The sequence below is a fragment of the Dipteris shenzhenensis genome, chromosome 25 (genome assembly GCF_047967505.1).
Source record: "Dipteris shenzhenensis isolate YYH24624 ecotype China chromosome 25, Dip_SZ_1.0, whole genome shotgun sequence".
Taxonomy (NCBI): domain Eukaryota; kingdom Viridiplantae; phylum Streptophyta; class Polypodiopsida; order Gleicheniales; family Dipteridaceae; genus Dipteris; species Dipteris shenzhenensis.
In genome coordinates this window covers 39,089,377-39,108,143 of record NC_141620.1, presented here as the reverse complement: position 1 = coordinate 39,108,143, position 18,767 = coordinate 39,089,377, and the positions used below count along the sequence as shown (strand labels likewise).

General features: G+C 45.2%; 1 protein-coding gene across 3 annotated transcripts; it reads left to right on the top strand.

Annotated features, from left to right (window-relative positions):
• The first annotated feature begins 6,281 nt into the window (after positions 1–6,281).
• Positions 6,282–17,958, top strand: LOC147885870 (serine/threonine-protein kinase STY13-like). Of its 3 annotated transcripts, XM_087396053.1 has the most exons (7): positions 6,282–6,416; positions 7,710–8,147; positions 8,317–8,449; positions 8,578–8,773; positions 16,027–16,151; positions 16,367–16,525; positions 17,056–17,956. In XM_087396053.1, exons 2-7 carry the CDS (start codon positions 7,873–7,875, stop codon positions 17,428–17,430), a joined length of 1,263 nt encoding a protein of 420 aa, XP_087252179.1. In that variant the 5' UTR covers positions 6,282–6,416; positions 7,710–7,872; the 3' UTR covers positions 17,431–17,956. The 3 variants fall into 3 exon arrangements, with proteins under 3 accessions (XP_087252179.1, XP_087252180.1, XP_087252178.1); XM_087396054.1 differs by having other exon boundaries at positions 6,319–8,147; positions 16,072–16,151; positions 17,056–17,958; XM_087396052.1 differs by having other exon boundaries at positions 6,359–8,147.
• The last annotated feature ends 809 nt before the right edge of the window (positions 17,959–18,767 follow it).

Genomic DNA, 18,767 nt, shown 5'->3' with positions numbered 1-18,767 from the left:
TTACAAAGAGTGTGTGTGTGTGTGTGAGAGAGAGAGAGAGAGAGAGAGAGAGAGAGAGAGAGAGAGAGAGAGAGAGAGAGAGAGAGAGTATGCATACATGCACATACATACATACATACATAAGTATACGTATGTACATGTGTGTGCATATACATGTATATATGTTGCATTTTGAGCCATAATCGCATGTTGAACACTCTAGAAATTGTGACCATCGAGGACATTCAAAGTAAGCTTTAAAGCTGAACAAAGTCTTAGACTATCCTTATCCTAGAAAATGATGATTAGTGTTTCCTTGTTAATTTTTGTTGCATTCCTTACTTTTGTTTCATAAAATAAGGTATTACAATTGTAAAACAATGCTTCGGTCCTTTTGCATCATTCACAAGTAAATCCAGACAAACATTCATGCATACCGTGACTTGTATTAGACTCAAATTTTTCTAGATATGCGTAGCATATCTTTACACATGCCAAACAATTAAATCAAGCATGTAAGTACAAAGTGAGAAAGCAACGACCTACAAAATAATGAAAAACTCAACAAGAGTTGCTATAAAAATATGGTTCTTGATTAAATAGCTATGTTTAATCTATATCAATAGCTTCAAAAGTAGCAAGTAGTTTTCTTTGCCTCATCATCCCACTTCGAGAGAGTTTATAAGGGATACATCATTGTGGGCCAATGCATGAAGTACGATTCTAGTAGCTTATATCAAGTGACGCTAGTATTAAGGAAATAAAGAGCTTAGAAGGGATACATTATTGTGGGCCTATGCATGAAAGTAAGATTTGGTGGCCCTTTAAAAAGCATGGCATAAATGGTTTTGGGCATTAACTAATAACGCATTAGTTCATTATTTAGTCTACCATATGTTACGTTGTCCTTTTAAAGACTCTCAATTCCAACATGTGAAATAAATAAAAGCTTTAGACTGCTTCTGCTCATGCATATGGAGAAAATAGGAATTAATGCACACAATTTTTTGGTGACCTAAAGCAAGTATTGTTAAATGATGTAGACGTAAGAAGTGGGTATGCAAGGTGTTCCAATCAAGTGTGAATCTTGATTGACTTGGCCCACAATGAAGATTAATGATAGAATAATCACTTACTAGAAAAGATCCATGTAACCTAGCATCTGGGTGGAGGTGCAGGTGCAGGTAGCTGATTAGGTTCCCACAAAGGGGAGGCACTAGCATTGAGCGCAGCTGGGTGCTCAAACGAGTTCAACAATTTTCATAGAGCTCGTTTTGCCACCTGATTGCAGCCTTCCTTGTCAATTACTATGACGCACGCCTAGCTAACTACATGTTTTCATGCAGGGCTAAATGCCCGCATTCAAGTGAGGGCATGGAGATGAATGAGTTCCCACGTGAGGTTGCCGTTTGAGCATCCCATTCAAACATTTGGATTCACAAAAAATTCGTGGACTACTCCTGCCATTCGGTGCTGAAACCAGCACTACACCTACTTGCGTGGAAAGGTCCTAATAGGAAACCTCCACCATTGCCTATCCACTCTCGCCTTCCTTGCATTCAAACCACTATGTGTGGCTCGAACAGGCGAGTGCCAAAAGCGCCACCCCATGGTGCTGGGCCGCACTAAAAGCCCGTGGAAACAGGCCCTTAGAAGGGGGATCCGCCGTCATTAGCAGTTGAACGCAATCAGTTCTTGACACTAGATTTTCAATCACGATGGGTTTGTTAAGGTGCAATTATTACTTGCATAATCATAAGCAAACCATGTTGGAGGCCTATCTTTAGGATGAGCATGGAACAAGTTGTCAACAACGTTTGGTTTGAAGCCAAGTCACATTATGTGGTCCACAATAGCTTGGTGGTTACAAAATGCAAAGGATTCAGAGGTGATGTTGAGAGATAGGACTTCAATCGAGGAGCACCTTTGAGGAGATGATGTGTAGAACGTGAGGAAAGGGATATAGAACTTAATGGTGGGAAAGGGAAATAATTGATGAGTAGGGGCACATCTATATCTATATCTATATCTCTATCTATACTATTTCTTAAGGAGGGTGAACATCACGAGAGGATGCCATGTGTAACCCATGTCTACATGGCAAGCAACTGGAGGTCTGGAGGTAGGCTTGCGAAGGTTCGGAGTCCTGGAGCAGTAATGTGGAGGTTCAGGCACACAAAGAGCTCTAGAGTACACGTGGCGACTCTAGAAACATGGCAGGACAAAGGGAGCCAGTGTGCCACATGGCACGATCACGCAGGGGCAGCGCTGTTGCAACTGCCACGTGTACTAGGGGCAACGCAGTTGTAAATGGCTCGCAGATGTGGCAGAGCCGCTGCACCACATGGCTGAGCTGTAGTGGCCTGACGCCACAGTGGCAACCATGAGAGTAGGACACGTCACAGGCCCGCCACGCCACAGAGAAATTGCTTGGAAGAGTCGTCGCGCCACAATGGCAAGTGGGGAGAGGGGGGGACTAAAGAGAGAGGAGGGGAGATGGGGAGGAAGAGAGAGATGGAGAGAGAGAGAAGTGAGCAGAGAGAGAGAGAGAGAGAGAGAGAGAGAGAGAGAGAGAGAGAGAGAGAGAGAGAGAGGAGAAGAAGAAGAAGAAGAAGAGAGAGAGAGGGGGGCGAAGGGGGCAAAGAGAGAGAGAGAGAGAGAGAGAGAGAGAAGAAGAGAGAGGAAAGCGGGGTGGGCAAGGGGAAGAGAGAGAGAGACCGAGAGAGGAGAGAGAAGAGAGAGACAAAAGAGAAAGAGTGAGAGAGAGAGAGAGAGAGAGAGAGAGAGAGAGAGAGAACAAGAAGAGAGAGAGAGTGGGGTCGGGAGAGAAAGAGAGTGAGAGAGAAGGGGGGATAGAGAGAGAGAGCAAGAGAGGAGAGAGAGGAGGGGGATCAACCGGAAGAGAGAGAGAGGGGGGGAAGGTGGAGAGAGAGAGAGAGAGAGAGAGAGAGAGAGAGAGAGAGAGAGAGAAGGGGGGGAAGGGGGGATAGAGAGAGAGAGCAATAGAGGAGAGAGAGGGGGGGATCAACCGGAAGAGAGAGAGAGGGGGAAGGTGGAGAGAGAGAGAGAGAGAGAGAGAGAGAGTTTGTGTTTGTGGGCCAGTAGAGAGTGACAAAGAGAGAGGGAGGGAGGGAGGGAGTGGGGGGTGGGGAGGGAGAGAGAGAGAGAGAGAGAGTGAGAGAGAGAGAGAGTTTTTGTGTGTGTGGGCCAGAGAGTTTTTGTGTGAGTGAGAGAGAGAGAGAGAGAGAGAGAGAGAGAAGGGGGGGGGGAATTGTTTACGTGAATGCTTTGTGCCCCTACGAAACTTGAAATTTTATTTCGTGAAATTAAATCAATTAAAAAATCTCACCTTGAGACGGGTCAGGTTACTCGTACCTTCGTGGCGGGTAAAATTTCTCAAGGCAAAGTGATTTTGTGTGCACGTGTTCTATGTGTGTGAGGGAGAGGGAGAGAGGACGGACGGTTGAAGAGATGGAGTTCAGACTTGGGCTGCGATTCGGGAAGGTTCAAGTGTTTGTTGCAGCAGCACGGAGGTTGAAGGAGAGTGAGTTAAGTGCAAGAGGAACGAGCAGAGCAGAGACTCGAGAGACTGGACAATGAGGGAGGCTGGAGCCTGGAGGCCCGAGGGCACCAAACTTCATGGGATGGATGATGGAGGAGGAGGTGCACAGACACACACAAATATATATATATATATATACCTCGCAGGCTGAGTGGGGTTGAGAATTTACAGTCTAGAGGGAACACAAGGAGCGCAGACTGCAGACTGCAGGCTGCAGGACTAGCAGCATCAAAGAAGTGTACTAGGGTCTACAGCAATTGCCAAGTGGCAAGGGAGAAAGAGCAAAAGAACAGCAGAAGGGGACAATGATCAATGATGCAATACAGAAACGGAGTAAAAGTGATGCGAGGACAAGGGGATCTATGGCAGAGCAAGAGAGCAGGAGTTGATGATGATGTTGAATCACATTGAATCAGTAGCTGCTTGTAGGTAGCTAAAAATAAGTACCTAGAGTGGAGAGGGGGGTCAGTGGTCATGAGCCAAGACTCGAGACTCAACTTTCAAGGGTCCCCAGTCTCCGTTTTGCACAAACTCCCATGGATCTCATCATCATGGCCATTCTGGGTCCCTGCATTTGGGCCCCTTCTTGCCTCATCATTCCCTCTGCCATTGCCCTCTTCCAAGTTATAGCTGCACAACAGACGAACAGGAGATCGATTCTAGAAATATATTAATTTTTTTGAAGGCTGCACGTCCCAAAGTACACATCACATTTGCACATATCAAGAGGGATGAAAAACACAATCAGAAATGCTACTAGGCACAGTTAGAAAACTGGCAGGGATTTAGGTTGATGCTTGTTAAAAGTGTAACTATAATTCTGCAGTTCTGTTTGCAAACTGGCTGGGATTTAGGTTGGTCCTTGTTAGAAGTGATAAACGGAATGCATCTTTGATTTTAAGAAACCAGCTTAGTGCAAATTGGAAGCACCAAAAACTGTTGTGGGGGATGAGTGCGTCCATGTTCTAGGCCTGGTTTTATCCAACCAGCAGCAAAAGAATGCTGTTGGAAAAGTTGATGCTGTTGGAAAAGTTGACACAGTTGTAACTTGTCCTCTGTCATGTTGTAGCTTGTGTGTTTATACTAAGTGGTGGCCTCTAAAATGCAATATTCCCTGCTTGCTGTGGCCTGCCTTTTCACAAATGGAGAAACAAAGCAGACTTTAGTTACCCCGTCTCTGTTTCTAGCTTCTTTTGTTTGATGGTATAACATATATATGTTTGCTTCTAGAATCTATCATTGCCTGCCTGAGCAGAGCAGACTTTTGCAGATTGCATACATGAGTCTGTTTGTAGCTTCTGTTTTGTTGTTATATCATATATGCCAGCCTCATATTCTTTGTTGGCTGGGCGGCTTTGATACTGAATACTGCACACTGTCAGCATCTCTCTCTCTCACTTTTGTAGCTTCTATAATTCTCTGCTTTGGTTGGCCTTGTATAATATATAATTCTCTGCTTTGGTTGGCTTTTTGGATAATCTATCATTCTCTGCTGAATTACATCCTCCTCAGGGGAATTAGTCGTTCATCTACTACAGCAGCAGAGGATAAATCTGTAAAATGATTTGTGAGATTGCTAAAGGTGTTTGCTTGCAGACCTGCAGACAGCAACACAAATCAGATCTATCATTCTCTGGTCAATTAGATCTATCATTCTCTGCTGAGAATTGGTGTTGATTCATCTGCTGCAGTAGCAGAGGGTAAATCTGTAAAAGGATCTGTGAGATTGCTAAAGTTGCTTGGTTGCAGATTGCAGAAAGGAACACAGTGCGCCTAAAACCAAAAGAATTTTCGATTGTCATCTGTGTATGTGTGATTTTGTAGCTTCTGTTTAATGCAGTGCTTGCGGGCAGAGGTTGCCATTTTTTGGTTTCTAATAGCTCATTTTTCATCATCACAGTCACTGCAGGTGTTGGAATTCTTGTTGTTGCTCAAGAATCACCACCTTCTTCCTCACGATCATCGAATTGCTGCAGGTGTGTTTGGCAATGCATTTTCTTTTTCTTCTTCTTCATGATCATCGAATTGCTGCAGAAGTTAGGCAATGCATCTTCTTCTTCTTCTTCTTCCTCATCATCCTCATCATCTTATTCTGTCGGTGCTTTTTATCAGAAGAATTGCTTTTGCTGCTGCTGCAGCTGCAAGATCGGGCTTCTGCAAGCTTGTTTCTAGCCTTTTGGCACTTTTTATCCCCCTCATCAGGCCGGGGACAAGATTTCAGCGACCGTATCTTTAGTCGGTGCAGAAAGAAATATCCGAGCACTGTTCTGCGACAAAATCTGCCGGTTGTTTGCTCTGCAGAACCAATGCTCGTTATGGTCGAAATTCTCCACTCGAAAGCGTCGACGAGGTCGAAATTTCGCAATCTTGTTTAGCCACCATGGTCGGCAAATCCTCCACTGAAAAGTGTGGAGGCGGTCGAAATTTTTACAACCGTGTTTGCAATGGTCGAAATTCTTCACTGAAAAGCGTCGACGCGGTCATAAATTTCAACGGCTGCTCGATCATACGACTTCGGAAGATGGATGGATCAACATCAATCGCTTTTTTGGCTGCCGACACTGGCGAGAACTGGAGATCACAAAGTCAATACGACAGATTTGTCCGTTTTAGCGTTGAGCGAACGGAATGATGATGCGATGGCTGAACGGGAGCTGGAGCAGGACCAGGCGTGGGAGACGATTTGGACAAGAAATCCTTGGAACGATTGGGGAGGGCGAGTGGTCCTTTTGATTCCTGTGCACAGGAAAGCAACAACGAGGAGCAGCAGCAGCAGCAACGATCTGTGCACGATGCAGAGAACAGAAATCTGTGGAGGTGCTGCTGCGAAAATCGATGGCGATTGACGATTGGCGATGGCGAAGATGAGCAACAGGTCTTCATCGTCATCTTCATCTTCTTCGTCTTCATCTGCATCTTCATCTTCATCTTCTTCGTCTTCGTCTGCATCTTCATCATCATCATCTTCATCTTCATCTTCATCTTCATCTTCATCTTCATCTTCTTCGTCTTCATCTTCATCTTCATCTTCATCTTCATCTTCTCCTCCTGCTCCTCCGGCTATGGCGCAATCCCTGCTCCTTCCTCCATCAATCCTCTCCTTCCCTTGCACTTATTCATCTCATCTTCGACCTTAAATTGCTTCCTCTCCGCCACCAGCAGACATCCTTCGCTTGCTCCCATTCAGGCTCTTACCAATCACGCCTGATTTTCTCATCCACCCCCTTCCTCATGCCCGCCAGACATCCTTTGCTTGCTCTCATCATTCAGACTCTTACCCGTCACGCCTGATTTTGCTGATTCGGTGAACGCAAGCGCCTGCAAAAAAACGGCCTGTGACTACCAGGAGTCACGTGATCGAGGCTCCCTCGACTCACCGCATGCTCCTCCCACGAAATCCGTCGAGATCTCCCTGATCCCCTGCTGGAGTTTTGATACAAAGTCGCAGCTCCCATTTTGAGCAATTCTCTGAGTCTTGCTTGTTGGTGATCGCTTACAACCGATACTCGCCCCAGTTGCCCTGTTGGAGTTACTGCCATTTTCCAGGGATCCTCCCTGTGCCTGTTTTGCTTCAGCGACCGTTTGGTCTTTGAATCGCCTCACTATCTTCCCCTTTCTTCGCCAAAAAGCAGCTATGACATTTTCACATGAGCCAAAGTGGCTTTCCTTCTCTCCGGTCTTTTTCGCTGGTAATGATCATTCGGACATGCTGTCTTATTACGCGATCCCAATCTTCCAATGCATTTGCAGCTAAAACTTCGTCCTGATCCAATGCATTTGTAGCGAAGACTGTCTTGTTTTCCTGGTCGATGAATATGCAAGCCTCTCTCCATTTGCCGGTTGATGAATACGCAAGCGTAGACGATACACCTGCCTAGGAGCAGCTCTTCAGTATCTTCTGCTGCCAGTTTCTGTCCAGCTGCCGGATTATTAGCGTTTATTAGGCCACCTCGTGTTTCGTGGGAGTGGCTGAGGAACGTTTCGACTTGCTTTAGAGGTTGAGCTCGCGTGGGATATTGGGCATTTTGGCATCGGGCAGAGGAACTGGCAAGCCGAGTGCTTGTTTCTAGACGAGCTCTTGTTTTTTGCTCCCCACGTTTCTTTGTTCAGCTCTTTTCTCATGCCTTCCTTCCTCAGCTTTGTGCTTGTGATGCCGTGTCTATTCCAGACCAGAATCTCGGAAACTTCAAGTTTTGGCAATGCAATTTTGAATTGCTTGCTTGCAATCGGAAAGCTTGGAGTTGATGCTACTACGTCCAGCGCGTAAATACCTTCCATTTTTTTATATGGACGCGTCGGTGAATGGGAAATTCGATTGACATTGGTCTGTAATGGGACACAAGGATTTAAATGGCGATGAAGAGCATCGACGATTACTAAGAAGAGAAACGACCGTGAAGATACGTTTGTCTTCAGAGAATCAACGACAAACTACACGCGCAGCTTCTGAGCCTATTGCTGTTGGGCATTTGACGACGGGAACTCCAAGTGCTCACAGTTCTGGATACGAATTCAAACTAGACAAGAAATGGATTATAGATGCAAATCTGCTGAGAGTAGGAGGGAAGCTAGGCGAAGGCGCACATGGAAAAGTCTACGAGGGAAGGTAACGACTTCATTTACTGTTTCTTGGCATTTTCGTCGCTGTTGCTTGCTGTGCCCCTTTCTGCCATAGGCAACCTTCCTAAAGCTATCAACGAAACGGTTCATGCTTCTATTGTCCGGCATTATCAATGCTTATCGTGAGATATATCCTGTAAGTCATACGATTTCAGGTATCGTGATTTGAAAGTTGCTATCAAAGTTCTACAAAGGGCGGAAACTCCGGAGGATCAAGCCAAGCTAGAATCTCGCTTTGCTAGGGAAGTGGACATGATGTCCAGAGTACAGCACAAGAATTTGGTGAAGGTGTTTCTCATACTCTGCCCATGCCGCCTGAATATTACTTGTTCTTCTACTTCTGCAAACCCTTTTGAGTGGCATTCTCACCATCTTAAGTAAGCGTTACCACTACTGTTCCTTCTTATTTGCTGCAGTTCATTGGTGCTTGCAAAGACCCAGTGATGGCCATAGCAACAGAGCTCCTACCAGGGAAATCACTTCGGAAGCATCTGACAAGCTTACGTCCTAATCAACTAGAGCTTCGTGTGGCCATCAACTTTGCTTTGGACATTGCAAATGCCATGGACTGCCTCCACGTCAATGGAATCATTCACAGAGATTTGAAACCTGGTAGCATAGAGTTTGACAACCACGCACACCTTTTGCAGCTCTGCATTTGAAAATGATTTTTGTATACACTACGTAAAGCTTATCATTGCAAACGTTGGTTTTCGGGGATTGTCAGACACTTGAAATTATTGCAATGTTATGTTTGAGGGGGGCTGGGAAGAGCATATTGGTTTACTTGACTTGATTATCATGTACTGCAACATGTAGCATCTTTTTTTGCATTTTATGGCGAGGCATGCTGATTGTTTTCTTGATCTTTGAACATTGATTCATGTGGCTTGTTCTAGCACTCGAGACATGATATTAACACGTCCATCTAGCTATCCAAAACCACATTAAGCCGAGATAGTATGTGATCTGTCATTGCACAATGGACATGTCTTTAAGCTTGAAGTTTGATACAGCTGGGTGTGAAGAAGCTGGGTTTGGGGAGGTTTTGCATAGGGCCCGATCAGGATTATTTCCATAAAACCACTGTGATGTGGCACGACTGACTAGCCGCTCTACCACATCAGTCGAAGAAACGTGGACATAATAAAATCCTTTGCCCAGAAAGACAAAGGATGAAATACAATCTGGACCCATTGCCAGCCCAACGACGAGGTTGAGCGGCAGAAAGAACCCTGCCCATAAAGTAGAGACAGACTCCAAACCGCTGAGCTTGTCGAAGACCTGAACCAGAAGGGCAGAATCCAAAGAGCAAACAAACGGGGGACTTGATAAAGGAACATCTGTGACAGATGCTGAGCATAATTGACGCAGAAGATCTAGCTGCAGGGAAGAAGAAGGGCCATCTGCGAGATCAAGCTTTGCCGATTTGAAAGAGGATGAAGAAGGCAAAGCACCGCGCTTCCGTCGAATGAAGACTCGAGCTGGAGGAACAGAGGAAGCAGAAAAAACCAAAGATGTTTCGGGAGCCTGTACGGGCTGTACGGGCAGGGAAATCTGTACGGATTTTGTAAGTACGAATGAAGCAGGTATTGGCATCTGCCTGGACGGAGGGTTGTATGAACGGCTAAACCGAAGGTTGTGTAGATAACTACAGGGGTCGGGGGGCTGTACGGACTGTACGGAATTTCGTACAGCTGACGTGAGCTGTATGGATGGCGATGAAGGCTGCAAGGTGGAAGACGGGGGCTGTACGGGCAAAACGAGGGAGGGAACAGAGGGGGATGGAGGGTCAACCAGGGCTGCGGGGGCTCTAGAGCTCTCCATCTCTCTTACACACACACCCTCTCTACACACTCTCTCTCACTCTCTCTCTCACACACACACACACACACACACACTTTTTTTTAGTGAAATCTTGTATTTCTGTGTGGGAAACCTCTCTCTCTCTCTCTCTCTCACACACACACACACACACACTTTTTTCTGGTGAAGAATACAGCACACACACGCTGACTTTTTTGGGTGAAATCATGCACACACACACACACACAGAATAGAGTTTTACTTAGTTTCATAATAATGAATTCCTTAAAGGGTAATGTAAATTCATGTGTGGTGATGACCGTCATAGTTTCAACACTGATAGTTGGTGAAGCAATAGTTGTTGGTGAAAATAGCAATGCTTTTCAAGGTCAACTAATTGTGCCTATAGTCGGTGAAGCACGTGTAGCTGATGTTGAGCAAGGTAGATGGATGTCTACTCTATAAGCGTAGAATTTGTATCCCGGATAACAGAGACACTAGGTGCCAATTGTTATATAAGTGATGATGGTTTGACTGTGGGACATTTAGGAATTCAGGAGACTTCCACTCATTTGAAAAGACAGTTCTTTTGGCGTGGTGTGAGTAGGACGTCTAAGACTATGTTGATAAGTGCTGAAAGTGCCAAGTTAGTAAGGCAAAACATCTCGGTTTGCTACATCCATGATTCCATCTAGCAAACATGACTTCTATAATTGATTTACCAAGAACACATAGAAGTTCTGATTCAATGTGGGTAATAGCTCATCGATTGACCAAGATAGCCCATTTAATGATCTTGTCAGGCTCAAATAGATCAAGAATGTATCAGAGCTATTTCCTATGGACTAGTGTTCATTATCGGTTGAAACATATGGAGGTATAATTTCACTTCATCAAGGAGCTGTAATAGGATGAGCAAAATGTGCAGTTGGGCATCCCTGATGCCTTAAATGTGTTTCTAACTGCTCTTCCCTAGAGCATCTCATTCGATGTGTGGGTGTTGGCCCTATGGTGGTCATTGAGAGGTGGTGTCAAAAATCAAGTCTCAATGCCCCCGTTTGTGAGCCCCTAAATAAGAATAACGGCCCTTCACACCTAGGTATTTGACTTGGGTTTAGTTGAGGATTGATGCATGTGCCACACAGGCACTTTAGATTTGAATGTCATAAGGAGTGCAACTTCCAAGTTCCAATGAGCGGTAAGGTTGACTAACACGTGGCGGACCTTTACCTAGCTATAAAGGGATGGGAGGGCAAGTATTGGAGGCTGGCATCAATCTGTCAAATGATTTTTGTAGGGGCTGCATAAAATTTTCTAGGTTTCAGCCATCTACAGGGAGCCAGTTGGCCAAACTGCGGTTGGCTTGGATAGGGCCTTGCTGGTCGACCCTGATGCTGATAAGTCGGGTAATCCGGAGTAGTGATCAACCCTTTTTAGGGGCTAAGTCGGCCTATTTGTTGGGGAAGAAGGGGGTGCAAGGCGATTGGCCCTCCTTCTATGTAAAGGAGCCTTTATGCTCATTCCCTTCATTAAGCCCAGTGCAGTGCTGGTTAGGCGCATGGCAGTCCACAATTAGGTGCTGAGTTTCTGCATCGAAATGGCATAAGTAGATCAGCAACTTGGCTCCAGTAGTAAACCCATGTCTTGAAGTATTTGATTAGCTAACATCCTAGTCTTCAGTAGAGTGAAAATCACAGTATCCACCGATGTGATACTACCAACACGAGTCTTGTACCATCCAGAAACTCCATGATGCTTGAGTACCATGCACATTGCTAGTATACATGGTCTAGCTGTTTGTCAGCCTAAACCCTTAGGGGAAAGGCTTTCTTAGATCAAAGCAACTCCAAAGCAAACACTTTGTCCTGAGGAGATACGAAAAGTTGCTACTTCTGCTCCAACTTCCCTCCATCCACGTCATCATACTCCTATGTCTGAGAATTGTTGAAGCTGATGTCTCCAAGCTTCTTGTGCTGCAATCTTCATTGCCCTACCTCATCTACATCGTGACTTAGATGGGTGTGAGTGATATGTTCCTAGTCCAACTGATTGAGAAACTATGAGTTCCCTCTATCATCAGTGTCAAATTTGAATTTATAGGCTAAAGGATCACTTCTTCCTCTGAGACATGCAGATGGTTTCATCATTGTGTACAAACTTCAATGGTCCACTTGCTCTTACATCCCAACACAGTGCGTAAACACAAGATAGGGTCGTTCCTCAACTGAGATATGAGCTTCATCTAACATTGACTCTTATTTTCTGGTCTTGTTGATTGCCTTTGTGACATACTTTGACTTGCCATTGCTAGGTGTAGTAGGACCTTATCCTCCTATTAGTTGAACATCTTTGCTTGAGGTGCCTCTTATACTAACATTGGGCTATTTCATTGTGGTTGTAATGTTGGTCACAAATGCTTTGAAGTTTTGTGGAAGCATATTTAAAAGAAGCATGGCGGTTGTGTTCAGTTCCACGTTCTTAGGTATTGCAACAGCTAGTCTTTGACTACCTTTCCACTCAATCCTCATAGTGAACCATTGGCTTCTTGTAGAGTTATTTGTCTTGTACATATTTCCATACTGTTGTATCTTCGAAGGCCATTGCAAGCTCTACTTAGGGTTCCCGTGGATCCTCTAATCCATCATGTTACAAATTAGGGCATCACACCTAAGTTCCCACGTAGTGGAGTGTTTGGATCCTTAGCACTCATAAATCTCACTCCCAATATGTGCACACAGGTAGAACTGATAGACACACTAAGACCAAGAAAAAATACAACAAGGTAGGCAAAAGAAGATGTATTACAACTCTTATCAAGGTTAGGTTTGGATAAGTTTCCCGGCCTTTCTGGCCTCTTCCCCCCCCCCCTCCCCCCCCTTCCCTCTTCCTACCCTCTCCCCGGCCCCTTCAACCTTCCTCTCCCTCCTTTTTCTTGCCTCCCTTCTCCCTGTCTATTGCCTCCTCTGAGCCCTTCTCCTCCTCTCTCCTCTTCCTGCCCCTCTTCGCCTTTCTCCTTCTCGTAGCTTTTCTAGAACGGAGGGAGCTTTCTTATGTTCGAGTCGGCCTTCTCACCTTGATTGTTGGCGATGGATCCTCCCTTAGCCAATCCTACTCCATCTCCACCGGCCGCAAAAACTCTCACATTTTCAAAAGACGAGTTGTAGTAGCTCAAGAAGGATGTAGAGCTTGAATGCTCGACCACTTTGATCGCACACATCTATGGGTCTCACCAAGTCTCAAGCTAGAGACGAGATGCTTGCGGCGCTTCCCCCAGACCTCACCCCTCGATTTAAAGACGTTCGCCTTTTGGGACAAGGTTTTTTCTAGGTTGTTTTTGACTCTCCGGAGGTTGTGAGCGCCGTGCTCCAAGCCTGTTTTCTATACCTGGGACACATGAAGATTTTCTTTGTTGCCTTCTGTCTAGGCTTCGACCCTGTGGAGGAGGACAAGGAGGCGTTTTCGCTCTTCATCGGGTTTCCCGGGCTTCCCTAGGTCTATCATCGCCTTCTTCATGTGATTGGGGAGCACTTGGGTATGGTCATTGAGATCCCCCGCTCTCTGGGTTGCCCTTGACAGCAGCAGAGGCAACCATGTCTGACACGGTCCCTAGAGTTAGGATCTTTACGGAGGACCCTAACATTTCGGATGATCATATCTTGCTTCAGTGCCTGGGTGGGTCTTTCTTTCAGCACAGAGTGGAGGTTGCAGGCAAATAGGTTTAATGCAGAATCTGCAGGACCCTTGGGCATTTCGCTAGGGATTGCCCCAGAAAGAAGAAAAGGCCCCAAAAGCCTTTTGGTACAGCAGCCCTTTGACCTCGATCTTGTGCCTGCTCCCCGACCTCGGCAGGGTGGTGGTACTGCTCTTCCAAGACTGAGCACTCCTCCTCGACAGGGTGCCCCTTTAGTACCGCCACCTCCTGCCAATGGTGCCTCAAGTCCTCTAGTGGCACCCGCAACACTTCGTTGGGTTTCGGTTCGTATGCAGCCTCCACTCCCGTCAGTTTAGGAGGTCGTTTTGGAGTCTTCCGTTTTGGCTGTTCCCAGTGCTGCACCTCATGCAGTCCAGGACGCCTCAGCTACAGTTGCAGCTCCGGTTGCAGCTTCTCCCCCGGACCCTTTGGTTGCCCCTCTCCCTGTCACAGGGGTAGCCCCTCTCCCTAACCATGCACATTCTCTGGTTGGAGGGGCATCCGTAGTTTTTCAGACAGAGGGGTTCTAAGCAGCAGGCTTTAGCCCCCCTCTTGGATAGAGGAAAGGGGGTTGGGTACCTCGTTGATCGGCCTCCCTTCGAAGAGATCCTCCACACCCCTGTGTCAAGCTTGATGCACGGGAACTCCTTTTCAGCCCTAGCAGATTTCCTTGAGGAGGGCTTTGTGCCCTCTTCTTTTGGTGAGGCAATGATTGGGATTCCTGTTGATAGGGTGTCTTCTTCTTTGAGTGGCAGGGTGTTTTCTCCTATTGAGTTTCCGCCACTTGGTTCCATCCCTCACTCTTTGAGCAAGAGGTCTTACCTTGTTGAGGGGTTTGTTTTTGCCACTAGGTCGGGTAAGATGTTCCATTCTACATCCTCCTGCCAATGAAGACTGTTAGCTGGAACATACAAGGCCTTGGTGGTGTCCCTCATCACCGCCGCAAATAGCTGATTCGGAACCAGCTTGATCCAGGTGTTACTGGTGGCTCTATTGATGTCTTACTCTTGCAGGTTCACAAATTGGATGCGAGTGATTGTACAAAGTCAGGCAAGGTTCTTTCAGGTCACACCTTTTGGTCACTTGCCTTTGGTACTAGGGGAGGTACTTGTATTTCAGTTTCGGATTCTTTTCTCCCCTTGGTTGTCGGACATGGTGTGATCTTATCCTTGAGAGACTAGTGGGTTCTTCTTTTGATTGGGGGTCGCAAGGTTGGACTTCTCAACCTTTACGCCCCCAATAACAGAGGGGATTGTGTATTGTTTTGGAAGGAGTTGCTCTCTTGGGCCCCCATTGTCGATTCATGGGTCATAGGAGGGGACTTCAACATGGTAGAGTTACCCTAAGATAAAAAAGGGGGCAGAGAGGGCGGCATCCATTCTTTGGAGAGGGCAGCTCGGGATGCTTCCTCTTTAGTTTCAGTGGCAGAGATGTTTGGCTTGACGATGCTTTTCACACTCAGTCACAGTCACTTCTGTATTCTTGGTCGAACAGGAGGCCACTGATGCCTATCCATGCACGGATTGATCGATTTTATGTTGATGATTGGGCCTTGGATAGAGGAGGATCAGTTTGCATTGCCCTTGGGGTTTCTACTTTGGATCACTTTTTGATGGTTTTGATGGTTTCCAAGCCGCTTTCGAGAGGCGCTTTGATGACTTTCCTTGTGAGTCGACCTGATTTGTGGGCTTAATGTGCACTCCCTGCGATATCGCACGTGCAACCAAGTGGCTCCAAATCATATTTTCTATATCAGAAAACTGGTCACATCCAATTCACTTGCCTCACCAAAGTTTGGAATTGGCATGTGGGATGCCATGTTGTACTATGAGAATTACATAAAAAATGATTTTGATGCTTGGTGCAACTTATAAAACGCTGGATGACATGCATCTTGCTTCTTCTAGGCAAATGGCACCACCTGCTACACAACCTATGTAGTGGTGATAACATATTGTTTCTCAAATGGGGGCTTACAGCTGATGGTACATCTTGAAAAGACCCGTGTGATGGTTAAGGCACATGTGAGGAGGTCTCACTCCTCAAGCTGCCTAGCCACTCAATTCCACTCCCCTAGTATTATCTAGCTTAGAACTTGGTAATTTTTAGTTCTTTGGTTGATAAGAATCATTGCTTCATCTTCCTCTAGTAATTCCTAGTTTGTTTGATACAGTAGCCAACATGGAAGACACAAGCCATGATGCAATTCGAAGGACTGTATATTATCTTCTTGTTCATACTTCATATGGTTCAATCTTCTGAATTTTGGGTGCTCCTGTACCACGTTGAGGTTTCTGTCATGGCATGTAGTACTTTAGTCTGTGTTCAATTGGAGGTCTGTCTCTCATTGTCACACTAATGTGTGCAGATAACCTGCTGTTGACTGCTGATCAAAAGTCTGTCAAACTGGCAGACTTTGGGCTGGCTCGAGAAGAATCAGTAACAGAAATGATGACTGCAGAGACTGGAACGTACCGCTGGATGGCTCCTGAGGTCTAGTTCTTTCATGACCTATCTTTGTTAAATTAGATCAAAATAGCTATTGATTGTTATCTCTGCCATTTTCAACTTTTGGGATACCAAACTTTGAAGTGATTATGCTTTTGGTAGGCGTCTTATAGTTTGTTCTGTGCTATGGAGAGAGTTCTGGTGGGTCTAATTTTTCTTTTAAATGGCTTATCTGCACACTTTTAACTTGAGGAATGCAGCTTTACAGCACGGTTACCTTGCGGCACGGAGACAAGAAGCATTACAATAGCAAGGTGGATGTTTATAGCTTTGCAATAGTGCTTTGGGAACTAGTGACAAACAGAATGCCTTTTGAGGGAATGTCAAACCTTCAAGCAGCATATGCAGCTGCTTTTAAGGTGCGTACATCTGACATGCCTCAGATTTATCTTGTCTGTAAGACTATTATTTTCTAATGAGTTATGCTAGTTAATTTGCAAAATCTTCTCCTTCGCGGAAGAGCACTAGAGCCTTTCTACTTGTTTTAGAATCACTAGAGCCTTTCTACTTGTTTTAGAATACTTAGTGTCTTAACCATCCTCAAAGCTGCCTTATTCTTGGCATCCGCAACACTGCTTGACACATCCCAGTGGCCGCCCCCTTCCCTCTGCATCACTACCTCTTTCTCTCATCCTCAAAGCTGCCTTATTCTTGGCATCCGCAACACTGCTTGACACATCCCAGTGGCCGCCCCCTTCCCTCTGCATCACTACCTCTTTCTCTCTCCTGGCCAATGCAAACACAAGAACCCCCCTTTTGTCTCTAGTTTAAAACTGCACACACTGTTGATCTAAAGTTAGTGTAAGAAGATGGTTATGAATTTTGAACATGCTGGGCTTTGATTATTAACATGAAAAGCTTGGAGTAAAACCGTGGTTGTCTTTGATAGAACGTGAGGCCAAATCTTCCTGCTGGTTTACCCGAGGAGTTAGTCTTCATTTTACAGTCATGTTGGGCGGAGGACCCAAACCTGCGACCGACTTTTGGTCAGGTTATACGAATGCTAATGAGCCTCATTTCTTCCTTACCTGGGATGCATTCTCCTGTTCCTGAGCAAAGTTTTCCACTTAAATATAGCAACACAATTCAGGAGTCTCCTAATACAAGACTTGTAAAAGATGACTTGTCAGATGGGGGAAGTCCAAGGTTGGCGAAAGATGACTTATCAGATGGGGGAAGTCCAGGCTTAGCAGGTAAAACAAAGCGCCGATTTTTGTGCTTTGGGCAGTGTTTTGCATCAGTTCAAGAAGAACGCTTTATATGATTCACATGGTCTTGTCCTCCCCTTGGTAAATTTCTCCTGAAGATGCTTACCAGGCCATAATTTTCCTTTACTGCAAGCCTTCTGGAGTAGCCTGAGTTGGGAGTTATTGTTTGCTTACAGTATCAATGAAATGTAGCAGTAACGCTTGGTTAGTTCTTGTATCACAAATACTAGGGACATTGGATGCTTAAACGGCCAGATGAAAGTTTCCTATAGATTGTAATGGCAGATCTTTCTTATTAAATGTGATGCAAGAGAGTTTGCCCAATTGTCATAAAGCACATTCAGCAAACACAAACTGACAGTTTATGTCACAAAGTTCAAGAACCAGTATTTGAAATGCAGACATGAACTTGCAGGGGTCTCAGTTTTCTTCAAGCAGATGAGCCATGCTGTCTTTCGAGGGATATGTTGAGTTTAACATACAAGCTGTAGAAGTCTACTGTGTAGGGCATTCTGGATTGTGGGCCTACATAGGTTTGCTTATGAGCCTGCCAATTGATGTACACAGTAAAATTATAACTTGTTGATGAATATATATCTCCCCATATGTTCAGAAGGATTCATTGAGCAACTTTTGATAGATGGGCTATTGTATTGAAATGAAGAAATTCAGTGATTCTATTGCAAGTATATGGGGAATCAGTCAAGAAAATCAAGGGCTTCGATCAAGGATGAGGATCTTTCTAGACCTTAGCAATGACGTGCATTCTAAGAGTTTTGTTCCAATGACATCCTGCACGAGTACTAGACAGGGTTTTGAGCGCTCTTACAAGTGCAAGAGTGCACCCCTGGGCGTGTCCTGCATGCAAATGCTGCAATTGGCAACTTCTTCATATGAGTATGAGAGGTTTAGATAGTACACAGGCTACTGCAAAAAGTCTCAGACCTGGCTGCCTCTAAAACTGACCCCTTCTTGCCACACTATTAGTCTCACCAAAACCTCACAACTCAACAGCACTCAAGTTGGGATCTCTCCATGTCCAGGCCTCCAAACACCGAGCTATTTTGGGAAGCAGTTTTTACCACATTGGTCCTACAAGGCACTGAAACCTATGCAGAGCAACCAAGGTCTCATATCATGTTAAACAAGTGCAAAAGCAAGATCAACAAGCTACTGAGGAACACATACTGAAAAAATGTGTGGAGAGGAGAGTAAGCCATATCACACAGATTTACTACTACTCTACCATTATATTATGCATATCGACTTACATAGAAGCATGTAGTACATTAATAACTTAACTTTTCCCCTTCGCATGATTAATCTATATATGCACTCATGTACAACATATGATACACATAAATACACCAATATTCGCATTAAATTTTGACAT

What these genes read in the sequence shown, in the direction of transcription:
- LOC147885870 (XM_087396053.1), top strand. Translation starts at nt 7,873, where the DNA reads ATGGGACACAAGGATTTAAATGGCGATGAAGAGCATCGACGATTACTA. An exon ending in AGCACAAGAATTTGGTGAAG is followed by an intron (nt 8,450 to 8,577) that starts GTGTTTCTCATA and finishes TATTTGCTGCAG; the next exon opens with TTCATTGGTGCTTGCAAAGA. An exon ending in ACCGCTGGATGGCTCCTGAG is followed by an intron (nt 16,152 to 16,366) that starts GTCTAGTTCTTT and finishes TGAGGAATGCAG; the next exon opens with CTTTACAGCACGGTTACCTT.